General features: G+C 40.7%; 1 protein-coding gene across 5 annotated transcripts; it reads right to left on the bottom strand.

The window, feature by feature from the left end:
• Nucleotides 1-1774: 1774 nt before the first annotated feature.
• Nucleotides 1775-17345, bottom strand: LOC133568912 (acyl-coenzyme A thioesterase 3-like). Of its 5 annotated transcripts, none has more exons than XM_061921102.1 (5): nucleotides 17284-17345; nucleotides 11117-11171; nucleotides 7808-8290; nucleotides 4247-4434; nucleotides 1775-2594 (listed from the first exon to the last, which is right to left on the bottom strand). In XM_061921102.1, the coding sequence occupies exons 1-5, from the start codon at nucleotides 17341-17343 to the stop codon at nucleotides 2001-2003; spliced, it is 1380 nt and encodes a 459-aa protein (XP_061777086.1). In that variant the 5' UTR covers nucleotides 17344-17345; the 3' UTR covers nucleotides 1775-2000. The 5 variants fall into 5 exon arrangements, with proteins under 5 accessions (XP_061777086.1, XP_061777090.1, XP_061777088.1 ...); XM_061921106.1 differs by having other exon boundaries at nucleotides 1776-2594; nucleotides 11112-11171; nucleotides 17150-17323; XM_061921104.1 differs by having other exon boundaries at nucleotides 1776-2594; nucleotides 17150-17323.
• Nucleotides 17346-18054: the final 709 nt, after the last annotated feature.

Here is an 18054-nt window from a genome sequence, read left to right as displayed (position 1 = left end):
GTCTTCAGTCCCTCCCATCGTTTTTGACGAGTCTATAATTTGCAGGTCAGTCGAGTTCTGAATATTTAAATGTTCTTGATTGGTCTTCAGTCCCTCCCATCGTTCTTGACGAGTCTATAATTTGCAGGTCAGTCGAGTTCTGAAGATTTAAATGTTCTTGATTGGTCTTCAGTCCCTCCCATCGTTCTTGACGAGTCTATAATTTGCAGGTCAGTCGAGTTCTGAAGATTTAAATGTTCTTGATTGGTCTTCAGTCCCTCCAATCGTTCTTGACGAGTCTATAATCTGCAGGTCAGTCGAGTTCTGAAGATTTAAATGTTCTTGATTGGTCTTCAGTCCCTCCCATCGTTCTTGACGAGTCTATAATTTGCAGGTCAGTCGAGTTCTGAAGATTTAAATGTACTTGATTGGTCTTCAGTCCCTCCCATCGTTCTTGGCGAGTCTATAATTTGCAGGTCAGTCAAGTTCTGAAGATTTAAATGTTCTTGATTGGTCTTCAGTCCCTCCCATCGTTCTTGACGAGTCTATAATTTGCAGGTCAGTCGAGTTCTGAAGATTTAAATGTACTTGATTGGTCTTCAGTCCCTCCCATCGTTCTTGACGAGTTTATAATTTGCAGGTCAGTCGAGTTCTGAAGATTAAAATGTTCTTGATTGGTCTTCAGTCCCTCCCATCGTTCTTGACGAGTCTATAATTTGCAGGTCAGTCGAGTTCTGAAGATTAAAATGTTCTTGATTGGTCTTCAGTCCCTCCCATCGTTCTTGACGAGTCTATAATTTGCAGGTCAGTCGAGTTCTGAAGATTTAAATGTTCTTGATTGGTCTTCAGTCCCTCCCATCGTTTTTGACGAGTCTATAATGTGCAGGTCAGTCGAGTTCTGAAGATTAAAATGTTCTAGATTGGTCTTCAGTCCCTCCCGTCGTTCTTGACGAGTTTATAATTTGCAGGTCAGTCGAGTTCTGAAGATTTAAATGTTCTTGATTGGTCTTCAGTCCCTCCCATCGTTCTTGGCGAGTCTATAATCTGCAGGTCAGTCGAGTTCTGAAGATTTAAATGTTCTTGATTGGTCTTCAGTCCCTCCCATCGTTCTTGACGAGTCTATAATTTGCAGGTCAGTCGAGTTCTGAAGATTTAAATGTTCTTGATTGGTCTTCAGTCCCTCCCATCGTTCTTGACTAGTCTTTAATTTGCAGGTCAGTCGAGTTCTGAAGATTCAAATGTTCTTGATTGGTCTTCAGTCCCTCCCATCGTTCTTGACGAGTCTATAATTTGCAGGTCAGTCGAGTTCTGAAGATTTAAATGTTCTTGATTGGTCTTCAGTCCCTCCCGTCGTTCTTGACGAGTCTATAATTTGCAGGTCAGTCGAGTTCTGAAGATTTAAATGTTCTTGATTGGTCTTCAGTCCTTCCCATCGTTCTTGACGAGTCTATAATTTGCAGGTCAGTCGAGTTCTGAAGATTTAAATGTTCTTGATTGGTCTTCAGTCCCTCCCATCGTTCTTGACTAGTCTTTAATTTGCAGGTCAGTCGAGTTCTGAAGATTCAAATGTTCTTGATTGGTCTTCAGTCCCTCCCATCGTTCTTGACGAGTCTATAATTTGCAGGTCAGTCGAGTTCTGAAGATTTAAATGTTCTTGATTGGTCTTCAGTCCCTCCCGTCGTTCTTGACGAGTCTATAATTTGCAGGTCAGTCGAGTTCTGAAGATTTAAATGTTCTTGATTGTTCTTCAGTCCTTCCCATCGTTCTTGACGAGTCTATAATTTGCAGGTCAGTCGAGTTCTGAAGATTTAAATGTTCTTGATTGGTCTTCAGTCCCTCCCATCGTTCTTGACGAGTCTATAATTTGCAGGTCAGTCGAGTTCTGAAGATTTAAATGTTCTTGATTGGTCTTCAGTCCCTCCCATCGTTCTTGACGAGTCTATAATTTGCAGGTCAGTCGAGTTCTGAAGATTAAAATGTTCTAGATTGGTCTTCAGTCCCTCCCGTCGTTCTTGACGAGTCTATAATTTAGAAGTCAAGGTCAGTCGAGTTCTGAAGAAGTCCTCCACCTTCTTCCACAAGTGGACTTCAGCGTCGACGTGGGCTTTAGGTTCCCCGCCCCACAAGACGGGTGAGCGCAGGATCCCGTGCAGGCCAGAATGGCAGTACGGGCTGTAGGGCGGCTCCAGCATGTGTCCGGCTCTCGGGTAGCAGACGCACTCAAAGTTATTCTTCCCCTCGCGCTTCAGCCGCCGCTCGATGCTCTCCATGAAGGCCTTGCTGTCCCAGTTGAGGTCGTCCTCCGACGCCACCAGGAGAAAATGCGCGTTGGCTTTTTCGACGGGCACAACGCTGCCCTTGTTCTCCTCGGTTTCGGGATCACCCACGCCGAACTTGACGATGCTGGCGCCGGAGGGAGTGGGCATCACCTTGCTCAGGTTGTAGCCCATGACGGAGAGCACTTGGCGGTTCTTGTAGTGGAGGGGATGGCCGATGTTTGCGCTGCAGCCGTTGATCCACACCACCGCCTTCACGCACGAGGTAAAAGACGCCAGCGACAGACCGATGTCTCCTGCCTTGGACCTGGATAGCACACCGATTCCTTGACCGCCTGCCTGCAAACACAACCACAGAACTTCACATAGCGTACAAACCCCGTTTCCATATGAGTTGGGAAATTGTGCTGGATGTAAATATAAACAGAATACAATGATTTGCAAATCCTTTTCAACCCATATTCACTTGAATGCACTACAAAGACAAGATTTTTGATGTTCAAGCTTTTTTGCTAATAATAACTTAGAATTTCATGGCTGCAACACGTGCCAAAGTAGTTGGGAAAGGGCATGTTCACCACTGTGTTACATCACCTTTTCTTTTAACAACACTCAATAAACGTTTGGGAACTGAGGAAACTAATTGTTGAAGCTTTGAAAGTGGAATTCTATCCCATTCTTGTTTTATGTAGAGCTTCAGTCGTTCAACAGTCCGGGGTCTCCGCTGTCGCATTTTACGCTTCATAATGCGCCACACATTTTAATGGGAGACAGGTCTGGACTGGAAAGTACCCGCATTCTTTTTTTTACGAAGCCACGCTGTTGTAAAACGTGCTGAATGTGGCTTGGCATTGTCTTGCTGAAATAAGCAGGTGCGTCCATGAAAAAGACGGTGCTTAGATGGCAGCATATGTTGTTCCAAAACCTGTATGTACCTTTCAGCATTAATGGTGCATTCACAGATGTGTAAGTTACCCATGCCTTGGGCACTAATGCACCCCCATACAATCACAGATGCTGGCTTTTGAACTTTGCGTCGATAACAGTCTGGATGGTTCGCTTCCCCTTTGGTCCGGATGACACAATGTCGAATATTTCCAAAAACAATTTGAAATGTGGACTCGCTAGACCACAGAATACTTATCCACTTTGCATCAGTCCATCTTAGATGATCTTGGGCCCAGAGAAGCCGGCGGCGTTTCTGGATGTTGTTGATAAATGGCTTTTGCTTTGCATAGTAGAGCTTTAATTTGCACTTACAGATGTAGCGACGAACTGTATTTAGTGACAGTGGTTTTTCTGAAGTGTTACTGAGCCCATGTGGTGATATCCTTTAGAGATTGATGTCGGTTTTTGATACAGTGCCGTCTGAGGGATCGAAGGTCACGGTCATTCAATGTTGGTTTCGTAGAGTGATTTCTCCAGATTCTCTGAACCTTTGGATGATATAATGGACCGTAGATGTTGAAATCCCTAAATTTCTTGCAATTGCACTTTGAGAAAAGTTGTTCTTAAGCTGTTTGACTATTTGCTCACGCAGTTGTGGACAAAGGGGTGTACCTCGCTCTATCCTTTCTTGTGAAAGACTGAGCCTTTTTTGGGAAGCTGTTTTTATACCCAATCATGGCACCCACCTGTTCCCAATTAGCCTGCACACCTGTGGGATGTTCCAAATAAGTGTTTGATGAGCATTCCTCAACTTTATCAGTATTTATTGCCACCTTTCCTAAACTTCTTTGTCACGTGTTGCTGGCATCAAATTCTAAAGTTAGTGATTATTTGCACAAAAAAAAATGTTTATGAGTGTGAACATCAAATATGTTGTCTTTTTAGCATATTCAACTAAATACGGGCTGAAAAGGATTTACAAATCATTGTATTCCGTTTATATTTACATCGAACACAATTTCCCAACTCATATGGAAACGGGGTTTGTAGGTTAAAACAAAACGTTCCCTTTCTTCGCTTTGCTGTGCTTTTTTTTGGCTTACTTTGGGTTGTTGCTGTAAAAACCGGACGGCTTCCTCAAAGTAGTCCAGGTTTAAGTGCTTGATGCTGGCGGGTTTGTCGTTGAACACGGAAATAGTCAGAACCATGAAGCCTTTGTTGGCCAACAGACTGGCTCGCTTCTCACACATGAAGGTGCTCAAGTCCAGCACACCCGGAAAGGGACCTGGACCTGGAGAGTCAAAGACAAAAAAACATTGTTGCTTTATTTTATTTATTAATCAATCCGACAAAATAATACACAATAATACCATAATAATACAATTCCAAAACCAAACGCGGCCCAGTATCATTCAGAAGAGCAATTAACAGAGCAATTGAGGGGACACACAAACATGACACAAAACAATTCAATTGTCCCAAAAAATGTATGATATCAACAATAGTATCAATATTGATAAGAATTCCAACATAGCATTGATTAGAAATCCATCATTGACATGATCATCACAGCCATTTATAAAAAATAAAAAGAAACATTTAAAAAATGAACAATTGTGTCACAGTGGCTTACACTTGCATCGCTTCTCATAAGCTTGACAACACATTGTGTCCGATATTTTCCACAAAGATAATAAAATAAATAAGTCATATTTTAAGTTCATTTAATAGTTAAAACAAATTTAAATAATGGATCCCATATTCCAATATATGACTCATTATTAGAGATGTCGATAAATGCTTTAAAATGTAATATGGGAAATTATCGGTATCGGTTTCAAAAAGTAAAATGTATGACTTTTTAAAACGCCGCTGTAAAAAGTGGTACACGGACGAAGGGAGAACTACAGAGCGCCAATTAAATCTTAAAGGCACTGCCTTTTGCGTGCCCGCCCAATCACATAATATCTATGGCATTTCACACTCACAAGTGAATGCAATGCATACTTGGTCAACATCCTGGCAGGTCACACTGAGGGTGGCCGTATAGACAACTTTAACACCGTTACAAATGTGCAACACACTGTGAACCCACACCAAACAAGAATGACAAGCACATTTTGGGAGAACATCCGCACCGTAACACAACAGAACAAATACCCAGAACCCTTTGCAGCACTAACTCTGCTGGGACGCTACAATATAAACCACCCGCTACCACCAAAGCCCCACCCCGCAACCCCCATCTCCCGAATTCAGAGGTCTCAAGGTTGGTCAAGTATGGGGGAGCGGCTCCACGCTGTGTATGGAGGCACGTAATTAGCCGTTAGCCGCTTGTCAGCTGAGGGACTATAATTAAAATGTATCTGTCATAAAGCCTTCATGAAAGGTGAAGTCACTTTTTAACATTCTTAAGTAGGAGATGTCGATCAGTTTCCGATCACATACTTTTTCTGGTAAATTGTCCGAAACTGATCGACATCTCCTACTTAAGAATGTTAAAAAGTGACTTCACCTTTCATGAAGGCTTTATGACAGTGGCGTCAAACTCAAATACAGAGTGGGCCAAAATTTAAAACTGAACAAAGCCGCGGGCCAAAGTTGAACAAATTAACCTTTAATAGGGACGCAAATGAGTTTTGTATTGAATATTGAGCAAGCAAGGCTTATATAACTTTATAGTGACATGCAAATTCCAGTTTCAAATAATAATAATAAAAAAATATCAATGGCATATCAAATACAATTTTAATAAAAATGGAAAGCCTCTTTTCTGTTTGCAGTGTTCTGAGGTAAACATCAAAATATTTTTTTTTCCACAGGCTAATAATACATTTGAAAATAAAATAATGATAATAAATGAATCAAACACTGAAACCTTGAAGTAGCAAGAGAATGTGCATGGATAAAAAGTTAATTACTGCTCAGTTTGCTACACTAATTTGCCATAACACATAACTTAGTCGTGCAAAATCAACTTAAAAAAAACTAACAAAAAATCTTCAATGGTATATTAAATACAATTTGTTCTCCCGAAATGTGTTTGTCATTCTTGTTTGGTGTGGTTGCACAGTGTGGCGCATATTTGTAACAGTGTTAAAGTTGTTTTTATACGGCCACCCTCAGTGTGACCTGTATGGCTGTTGACCAAGTATGCTTTGCATTCACTTGTATGTGTGTAAAAGCCGCAAATATTAATGTGACTGGGTTCGGCACGCTGTTTGTACGGAGGAAAAGCAGACGTGACGACAGGTTGTAGGGAACGCTAAAGGGAGTGCCTTAAAGGCACGCCCCCAATATTGTTGTTTGGGTGGAATTTGGCAGAAATTCGGGAGACTGGTTGATTTTCGGGAGGGGCACTGAACTTTGGGAGTCTCCCGGGAAAATTGGGAGGGTTGGCAAGTATGAGTATTAGCGGTGAATGCGGTTTTACAGCGGCACCGTTGCTGTATGATATCGGCGGGCCAGCTCTAATGTTAAATTGATATTGCCTCAAGGGCCAAATAAAATTACACGGCGGGCCAAATTTAGCCCGCGGGCCAGAGTTTCACACCCATGCTTTATGATGACCACAGTTTGATCCTGGAACAGATTATTACTCGCCGCATTGTTTCCAGCAGGGATCAGATTGAGTTCAACTTTAAAGGGTGCACTGTACAATGCTCCAAGATGTCATACAGGTTTTTTTTTAACATTTATTATCATTAAATGTGAAAAAAAATAATTTTTGTAAGAGGAAAAGGGAGGAAACAATCAAACTGTCAATAGATGGAATAGATATTGAAAGGGTTTCTGAACTTAGATTTTTAGGAGTGATACTGGATGGAAATCTCATATTGCACATGTACGGAAAAAGATGTCTTAAGAGTATTTTTGCATTAAATAAGGTAAAATATGTGTTGGAATATAGGGCAATGCGTATATTGTATTGCGCACTTATATTGCCATATATCAGCTACTCTGTGGAAGTGTGGGGGAACAAATAAGAGTAACATAAATGCATTGTATCAACTACAGAAAAACATAATACCTACGGCTTTTCACACACACAAGTGAATGCAAAGCATACTTGGTCAACAGCCAAACGAGGTCACACTGAGGGTGGCCGTATAAACAACTTTAACACCGTTACAAATATGCACCACACTGTGAACCCACACCAAACAAGAATGACAAGCGCATTTTGGGAGAGCATCCGCACCGTAACACAACATAAACACAACAGAACAAATACCCAGAATCCATTGCAGCACTAACTCTTCCGCGACGCTTCCCTCCCCACCACCAGACCCAGCCGACCTCAACCTCCTCATGCTCTCTCAGGGAGAACATGTCCCAAATTCCAAGCTGCTGTTTTAAGGCATGTTAAAAAAAATTATGCACTTTGTGACTTCAATAATAAATATGGCAGTGCCATGTTGGCATTTTTTTTCCATAACTTGAGTTGATTTATTTTGGAAAACCTTGTTACATTGTTTAATGCATCCAGCGGGGTTTAACAAAATTAGGCATAATAATGTGTTAATTCCACGACTGTATATATCGGTTGATATCGGTAATTAAAAGTTGGACAATATCGGAATCGGCAAAAAAGCCATTATCGGACATCTGTAGATATATGTTTTAATCCAAAGTGTAATCAGATGAAGACAGGGACTACTAACCTGCAGGGGTGAACAAAACACCACTAAATGTCTCTTGACTGACGACAACCCGGCTGACCCCGTCCGCAATCAGACACCGCTCATTGATGGCCTCCGCCAGAGCGCTGTTTTCGTCGTCTTCCTCTGGAACGCCGTCATGCACACTGAACTTGACCACGTGAGGATTCAGCGCCAGGTTCCAATGGAAGTACTTATGTGGCACGTCGGCCTTCATGGACCACAGCAGGCCCATGGGCTCCACGCCTACATAACTCCCGCTCAGCGCCGGGTCCCTCTGCAAGTCGACGTCGCCGCTCCCGTTCGCCCGGTAGATAGCGGAGGATCGAAACACCACCCCTCTCTCGTCCGTCGCCTTGGCCCGCATGGTGACCACCTGTCTGGGCTTCAGGCGGTCCACCATCACCTGGATGGGCTCGTCGAACAAACACCTGGCGCTGGGAAGCAGCCGCAGCCGGACTTGAGGCACCATGGCGTCCCGCTGAGCTAAAACAGAAAGCATAACAACTAAGACGGATACAGGTAAATGTCACAATGTCTAGTTCACCACACCTAGAGTGTGTGTGACAGTCATTGGTACTTTAACTTTAAAGTGTGCCAATTTTGGCACAAAGAGAGCTGCACTGTTGCGAGCCAGACACAGTGACCCAGGGGTGTCAAAAGTACAGCCCGAGGGCCGGATCAGGCCAGCGAGCAGGTTGTATTCGGCCATCCTTGCCAACCTTGAGACCTCCGATTTCGGGAGCTGGGGGTGTGGGGGGCGGTGTCGGAGTTAAGGGGCGAGGAGTATATTTACATCTAGAAAAGTGCAGATTGGATTTCAACCTATTTAAAACATGACATCAAAAATATATATATATATTGTGAGAACAAAAGCACAACAAAAGCACCTTGAAGATACTAGCCGAAACTCTCCTGGTACCCCAGCCCCTCCAAAACCCTCGAATCTAGACTCCAAACATCCAAGAATAAGCTATTCCGGTTACTTTTAGACCTCCACCCCAGATCACACCTCACTCCACCCCACTTCTACAAAGTGGGCTGGCTCAGGGTAGAGGACAGAGTAAAACAACTTGCACTGAGCCTAGTCTATAAAATCCGCTACACCTCCCTGATACCGAAGTACGACCGCCATAACCACAACACCAGGGGGAGCTCCACAAACCACGTTAAACCCACATTACGATCTAACAAAGGTCTTAACTCATTCTCTTTCTATGCCACATCAATGTGGAATGCACTCCCAACAGGTGTAAAAGTAAGAGCATCTCTATCCTCCTTCAAAACCGCTCTAAAACAACACCTCCAGGGAACTTCAACCCTTAACTGATACCCTCCTCCATTCACATCCCATCTCCCCAGATTATAAATAACCTAATGTAAATAATCAAATGTACTTCTAATGTATTTACCTTCTCTTATGCTATCTGAACTCACTATGTTCTCTGCTGGCTGTACATATCCTACTAAGTAAAACATACACTGTTTCAATGTCTATTTCTCTGTTGATGCAATTGTTGATGACTGAAGTACTGATATCAACCAAAGCTCCTCATCCCACCCCCCGGATTGTAATAATTCAATGTATATACTATGATGATTAACTTGTGTGATGACTGTATTATGCTGATAGTATATATTTGCACCATGAATTGATTAACGTGGACCCCGACTTAAACAAGTTGAAAAACGTATTCGGGTGTTACCATTTAGAGGTCAATTGTACAGAATATGTACTGAACTGTGCAATCTACTAATAAAAGTATCAATCAAAAAATAAATCAATAAGATGATCAGTTTCCACAAAGATAAATATAATTAATTATTAATAATAACATAGAGTTAAAGGTAAATTGAGCAAATTGGGTATTTCTGGCAATTTATTTAAGTGCGTATCAAACTTGTAGCCCTTCGCATTAATCAGTACCCAAGAAGTAGCTCTTGGTTTCAAAAAGGTTGGTGACCCCTGCCGTAGATGTTATTGTCACATATGCATGCAGAGTAGATGGCAGTATTGTCCTGTTTAAGAGTGTCACAACATTGCAGGTCACGGCAGACGAACTGCTTCACGGTAGATGAAAACATGACTGCTGTTGTTTTGTGTTGTTCCCGCGCTGGGAGGACGGGAGATTAAAACGTGACTGCTGTTGTTGTGTGTTGTTACCGCGCTGGGAGGACGTTAATGAAACTGCCTAACAGTAAACCCACATAAGAAACCAAAAACTCGCCCTTGATCATTCTACAGTTATAACTTTTTGTATTGTGGGAAGGCGGACGTGAAAACAGGCTGTCGTCACTCTGGTCCGCATCAAGCTGGAGGGGGCGTGGCCTCCAGCTCCGCCTGAATTTCGGGAGAAAATTTGTCCCAGGAGGTTTTCAGGAGAGGCGCTGAATTTCGGGAGTCTCCCAGAAAATCCAGGAGGGTTGGCAAGTATGTATCCGGTCCACGGGATGAGTTCGCCAAGTATAAAAATTAACCTAAAATTTTAGAATGAAAGAAACTGCTGTTCTAAATGTGTCCACTGGGTGTCGCAATAGCAATTATTTGTATCTTTGTAGCTGATGCTACACATGTACAAAACAAACCACATGTTGCTACATAAGTCGGGGAAAATAAGCAAACTACATAAATAACATCCGGTAATTCGATTTTGATATAATTATGTTATCTTGATACACTGAAAATTAACACTAATGAGTTAACTGATGAAAATTATCACTTAATTTATCAAAAAAATATATCCATCCATCCATTTTATACCGCTTGTCCTTTTGGGTTCGCGGGGGTTGCTGTAGCCAATCTCAGCTGCATTTGGGCGGAAGTCGCCACCTCATCATAGGGCCAACACAGATAGACAGACAACATTCACACTCACATTCACACACTAGGGCCAATTTAGTGTTGCCAATCAACCTATCCCCAGGTGCATGTCTTTGGAGGTGGGAGGAAGGCGGAGTTCCCGGAGAGAACCCACGCAGTCACGGGGAGAACATGCAAACTCCACACAGAAAGATCCCGAGCCTCAAGACCTTCTCTTTGTGAGGTACATGCACTAACCCCTGTACCACCGTGCTGTTACAGAAAGTATAAACAACAACAAATAAAGATAGAATACTATTAACTGCAACATGTAAATGTAAAAAAAAAAAAAAAACAACATTATTATTTGTACATTTTCAGAATGTGCTTTTTTCTATTTTTAAACAAAAAAAAAATTAAAATTGTCTTTATTTTTGTAAATTATGTGCAGCTGAGCGGTAGGAAATGGATAAATAACATACTGTAATTCAAGGGTCTCAAACTCACTTTACCTGGGGGCCACTGGATGCGGAGTCTGGGAGAGGCTGGGCCGCAAGAAAAGATTTCCTAAAAAAAAAAAATGTGCATACTCCTCAGCATGAAATGAATTTGTAATTACCCGACGCACGGAGAATAATGTTATTTCCGCAATGTGTGTCGTTCCGCTTTCCCTACATACAGCAACACAGCGGTCGGCGGATAATAGCCGGGAAAGTACCGGGATAGCGAGCGCAAAAAAGTGTTATCTGGCGTCATATAGAAATATATGTAGCGTTCATTGTGTAAGGCATGGGTGTCAAACTCTGGCCCGCAGGCCAAATCTAGCCCGCCGTGTAATTTAATTTGGCCCTTGAGGCAATATCAATTTAGCATTAGAGCTGGCCCGCCGGTGTTATACAGTGTCGGTGCCGCTGTAACACCGCATTCACCGCTAATACTCATACTTGCCAACCCTCCTAATTTTCCCGGAAAACTCCCGAAGTTCAGTGCCCCTCCCGAAAATCTCCCGGGGCAACCATTTTCCCGAATTTCGACCGATTTCCACCTGGACAACGATATTGGGGGCGTGCATTTAAGGCACTGCCTTTAGGGTTCTCTACAACCTGTCGTCACGTCCGCTTTTCCTCCATACTAACAGCGTGTCACATAATATTTGTGGCTTTTACACACACACACACACACGCACGCACAAGTGAATGCAAGGCATACTTGGTCAACAGCCATACAGGTCACACTGAGGGTGGCCGTATAAACAACTTTAGCACTGTTACAAATATGTGCCACACTGTGAACCCACACCAAACAAGAATGACAAACACATTTCGGGTGAACATCCGCACCGTAACACAACAGAACAAATACCCAGAACCCCTTGCAGCACTAACTCTTCCGGGAAACTTCCAGCAAACTGACCAATAATGAACGTTTTATTCATGCATTTTCTCTTGCTACTTCAAGGCTTGAATGTTTGGTTCATTCATTATTGTTATTTTATTTTCAAATTTATCATTAGCCTGTGGAATTTTTTTTGTAATTACTTCAGAAGATTGCAAATAGAAAAAAAGGCCTAACATTTTTATTTAAATTTTATTTGATATGCCATTGATATTTTTTTTAATTATTATTATTGAAACTAGATTTTGCATGTCACTAAAGTTTTATAAGCCTTGCTTGTTCAATATTTAATGCAAAACTTGTTTGAGTGCCTATTAAAAGGTTAATTTGTTCAACCTTGGCCCGTGGCTTTGTTCACTTTAAAATTTTGGCCCACTCTGTATTTGAGTTTGACACCCCTGGTGTAAGGCAATCCATATTAACAATAAAAAAAAAAAAACGGTTTGTATTGGTCCCGTTTATCGGGAACTGTTATTACTGACGGACAGGTGTCGCAGTGTGACTGCAGCCGGGCACGTAAGAAAACCCTCGTCTCCATGGCAACGTCTCTGTCACTTTTACTCGCTTGCCGCTTTTCCACTAACGCACGGGTAGGCAACCCAGAACGTTGAAGGAGTCATTTTGGACCCAAATAACACAATGCTGTCAAGCGGCATTCATATAAAACTTGCGGGCCGCACTAACATTAAACTTTTCTATTAAGGTGCGGGCCGCAATTGGCCCACGGGCCGCGTGTCTGAGACCCCTGCTGTAGTTGGATTTTGATATAATTTTTTATCTTGATGGATTGAAAATTAACACCAACAAATGTATTCAGAAAATATAACGACAAAGTGTATATACTACCAACCGCAAGAGGTAATTGGAAAAAAACAAAAAAAAAACCATTATGAATTGTACAATTTCAGAATGTGCTTGTTCTATTTTTAAACAAAGAAAAGTCTTAAGTTGTCTTTATTTTTAAGTTATCATACCGTGATTTTACCAGTCCGGCCCACAAAAGTACACTTCATTCATTAACGGTGTTACAAAAAAGATCATTTAGAATAATACATAATGTTGGCTATAGAGAACATACAAACCCTTTATTTATTTAATTAGAAATACTGAAATTCCACAACATAGTGAAATTGTAAACAGATAAAATTTTACACAAAGCAAACTACAACCTGCTACCCAAGAATATACAACAATTCTTCTCAACAAAAGAGCAGAAATATAACCTTAGAGAAAAATATAATTTAAAACATTTGTATGCACATGTACATCAGTATGTGGAATTAAATTATGGAATTTATTAAGCCAAGAAGAAGAACCATGATAAACATTCTGAATTTATCTCATCCATCCATTAATTTTCAAGATAATCTTACTCATCTCACCATATGAAATATAACTTACTTCACCAATTATTATTTATGTACTTATTTTTATTGTTATTACTTATGGAGTATATTGTGAATACATTGAGAACAGGAAGTGAACAAAAGTTTTAGCAACTGTTATGTAAAGGAAAAGGGGTAGGATTAAATAAGCTCTGCTTCTTCCTATTCCTTTTTGAACATGTTGAATAAAGAAACTGGAAATTGTGATGTATCATGTTGTATGCATGCATGTTCGCTATAAAACTAGGGATTTTAAACTAGGGGTAGATTTTTCTCCATGCGGCCCCCGATCTAAATTCAGTTTGACACCCCTGCAGTAACCAATTAGAAAACCAAAAAAGTTTAAAAAGTTTGTTTCGGAGCAGACCCTTCAGTTAAGCAAATACCAGTATGCATTCAGGTCAAATCCAATGTGTCTCTGATGTGTTTTGGTGACTTTGGCTAAAAACAAATGTCACATTTGTGGAGAGAGGGCTCAGATTTGGTGACCACAGATGACGCGCTAGCTGTCCAAAGTTGGGCCCCAAAGTGGCCCACTCTCAAACAAATCAACAACTGAACTAGCTTTTTTTGTCTCCATAATATAGTCAAAACATGAATTACAAAATGCATCAGTTGGGGACCTCTCTGCGCCGCTGACCTGTCTCCACTCAAGATGATCTCCTGCTGGCCCCACTATGGACTGGACTCTCACACTATTAACTAGATCCACTATAGACTGGACTCTCACACTGTTAACTAGATGCACTATGGACTGGACTCTCACACTATTAACTAGATCCAGTATGGACTGGACTCTCACACTATTACCTAGATCCACTATGGACTGGACTCTCACACTATTAACTAGATCCACTATGGACTGGACTCTCACACTATTAACTAGATCCACTATGGACTGGACTCTCACACTATTACCTAGATCCACTATGGACTGGACTCTTACACTATTAACTACATTCACTATGGACGGGACTCTCACTATTACCTAGATCCATTATGGACTGGACTCTCACACTATCAACTAGATCCACTACTGACTGGATTCTCACTATTAACTAGATCCACTATGGGCTGGACTCTCACAGTATTATCTAAATCCATTATGGACTACACTCTCACACTATTAACTAGATCCACTATGGACTGGACTCTCACACTATTAACTAGATCCACTATGGACTGGACTCTCACTATTAACTAGATCCAATATGGGCTGGACTCTCACACTATTACCTAAATCCATTATGGACTACACTCTCAGACAATTAACTAGATCCACTATGGACTGGATTCTCACACTATTACCTACATCCATTATGGACTACACTCTCACACTATTACCTAAATCCATTATGGACTACACTCTCACACTATTAAGTAGAGCCACTATGGACTGGACTCTCACTATTATGTTAGATCCACTATGGACTGGACTCTCACACTATTACCTACATCCATTATGGACTACACTCTCAAACTATTACCTAAAATCCATTATGGACAACACTCTCACACTATTAAGTAGAGCCACTATGGACTGGACTCTCACTATTATGTTAGATCCACTATGGACTGGACTCTCACACTATTACCTACATCCATTATGGACTACACTCTCACACTATTACCTAAATCCATAATGGACTACACTCTCACACTATTAAGTAGAGCCACTATGGACTGGACTCTCACTATTATGTTAGATCCACTATGGACTGGACTCTCACACTATTAACTAGATCCACTATGGACTGGACTCTCACTATTAACTAGATCCACTATGGACTGGACTCTCACTATTAACTAGATCCACTATGGACTGGACTCTCACTATTAACTAGATCCACTATGGGCTGGACTCTCACACTATTACCTACATCCATTATGGACTACACTCTCATACTATTAACTAGATCCACTATGGACTGGACTCTCACTATTAACTAGATCCACTATGGACTGGACTCTCACACTATTACCTACATCCATTATGGACTACACTCTCATACTATTAACTAGATCCACTATGGACTGGACTCTCACTATTAACTAGATCCACTATGGACTGGACTCTCACTATTAACTAGATCCACTATGGGCTGGACTCTGACACTATTACCTACATCCATTATGGACTACACTTTCACACTATTAACTAGATCCACCATTGACTGGACTCTGACACTATAAACTAGATCCACTATGGACTGGACTCTCACAATGTTATGCTAGATCCACTTGACGCCAATTGCACCGGTTGCCCAAGTGCGGGTCCCCAATATCTGTGGTTCCCTCCAAGGTTTCTCATTGTCATCCCATTGGGTTGAGTTTTTTCTTGCCCTAATGTGAGATCGGAGCCAAGGAGGTTGTTGTGGATTGTGCAGCCCTTTGAGACACTCGTGTTTTAGGACTATAAAAGCAAACCTTGATTGATTAACTTTACCGCAAGAAAAAGTCCGCTGCCCGGGGTGGACGGGGTCAACAGACGCTGCACAAACACTGCTGTTAGGAGGACAAAGGTTGCTCGTAAATATGTGAGCAGACATGAGGACAATATATTGCAAGTCTTAAATGCAAGTTCCCTGCACACTAAAAAAAAAACAGTCATTACTTTTTGTATTACACAGTTTGTCCTGAACTGCACATTGCTGTCATTTTTAAGCACCTGTTGGCTTTACAACAGATGTATGTGTGCAGTAAAAGATTTACTGCGTGCACAGGTGAAAAAAAGTCAATTGAAATAGCTTTGTGTGTGACTGTAAAATAGTCAAAACATAAATTACAAGATGCTTAGCAGAAGATCGCCAACAGCATAGATCAGTTGTTCTCAAATGGGGGTACGCGTACCCCTGGGGGTACTTGAAGGTATGCCAAGGGGTACGTGAGATTTTTTTTAAATATTCTAAAAATAGCAACATTTCAAAGATCCTTTATAAATACATTTATTGAATAATACTTTAAATAAAATATGAATGTAAGTTCATAAACTGTGAAAAGAAATTAAACAATGCAATATTCAGTGTTGACAGCTAGATTTTTTTGTGGACATGTTCCATAAATATTGATGTTAAAGATTGCTTTTTCTGTGAAGAAATATTTAGAATTAACTTCATGAATCCAGATGGATCTCTTTTACAATCCCCAAAGAGGGCACTTTATAGCTCGGTTGGTAGAGCTATACCTTGAGGGTTGCAGGTTCAATCCCCGCTTCTGATATCCTAGTTACTGCTGTTGTGTCCTTGGGCAAGACACTTTACCCACCTGCTCCCAGTGCCACCCACACTGGTTTTAATTAGATACTGGGTTTCACTATGTAAAGTGCTTTGAGTCACTAGAGAACAGCGCTATATAAATATAATTCACTTCACTACTTCTATGTGTAGAAATCTTTATTTATAATTGAATCAATTGTTTGTTTTTCAACAAGTGTTTAGTTATTTTTTTAAATCTTTTTTTCCAAATGGTTCAAGAAAGACTACTACAAATTAGCAATAGTTTGCACTGTTATGTAATTTTATAAATCAGAAACTGATGACATTGTCCTGTATTTTACTTTTTATCTATTTTATCTCTTTGTTTCAAACAAAAATGCTGTGCTCTGATTAGGGGGTACTTGAATTAAAAAAATGTTCATAGGGGGTACATCACTGGAAAAAGGTTGAGAACCACTGGAATAGGTTGTACTTTCCCGCCGATTACCGTAATATCGTTTTTCGAAAATTCTGAAAGTACACTAAAGTTTTTACAGGCACATAAACTTACCGCGAAGGACAAAATGGGTCGGTCGGACCCCGTTTAAAGTAGGTTGACACTGATGACTTCTTTTCTGGCACCGTTAAATCTCTTGAATTGCGCAAATTGTTAGATTTTAAAACAATATTGTAGATTATGCGTACCTGACCAAAATAGTTGACTGAAGTGAAGGAGGCGGAGCCGCAGGACCATTGTAAGCGCATGCGCAAACTTTATTGCAAAGGACAATTTTGTATTTTTTTAAAAAACCTTTATTTTAACGTTCCACATTTGAAAACAAGTATCTGAACAATAACAGTCCAAACAAGTAGCAGCGCCAGGGGTTTTGTAAACTCAATAAAGCAACTAAAGTAAAATACAGAAGATATATATACGTAGCAATGTGTAAAACAGGGGTCACCAACACGGTGCCCGCGGGCACCAGGTAGCCCATAAGGACCAGATGAGTAGCCCGCTGGCCTGTTCTAAAAATAGCTCAAATAGCAGCACTTACCAGTGAGCTGCCTCTATTTTTCAAATTTTATTTATTTACGAGCAAACTGGTCTCGCTTTTCTTGACATTTTTAATTCTAAGAGAGACAAAACTCAAATAGAATTTGAAAATCCAAGAAAATATTTTAAAGACTTGGTCTTCACTTGTTTAAATAAATTCATTTATTTTTTTTACTTTGCTTCTTATAAGTTTCAGACAGACAATTTTAGAGAAAAAATACAACCTTAATGATTTTAGGATCTTTAAACACATATATGTTTTTACCTTTTAAATTCCTTCCTCTTCTTTCCTGACAATATAAATCAATGTTCAAGTAATATTTTATTGTATAGAATGATAAATACATTTTTAATTTAATTCTTAATTTTAGCTTCTGTTTTTTCAACATAGAATATATTTGTGAAATATTTCTTCAAACTTA

Source organism: Nerophis ophidion, linkage group LG14, assembly GCF_033978795.1.
Source record: "Nerophis ophidion isolate RoL-2023_Sa linkage group LG14, RoL_Noph_v1.0, whole genome shotgun sequence".
NCBI classification, from domain to species: domain Eukaryota; kingdom Metazoa; phylum Chordata; class Actinopteri; order Syngnathiformes; family Syngnathidae; genus Nerophis; species Nerophis ophidion.
This window is presented reverse-complemented; position numbering and strand designations above follow the sequence as displayed.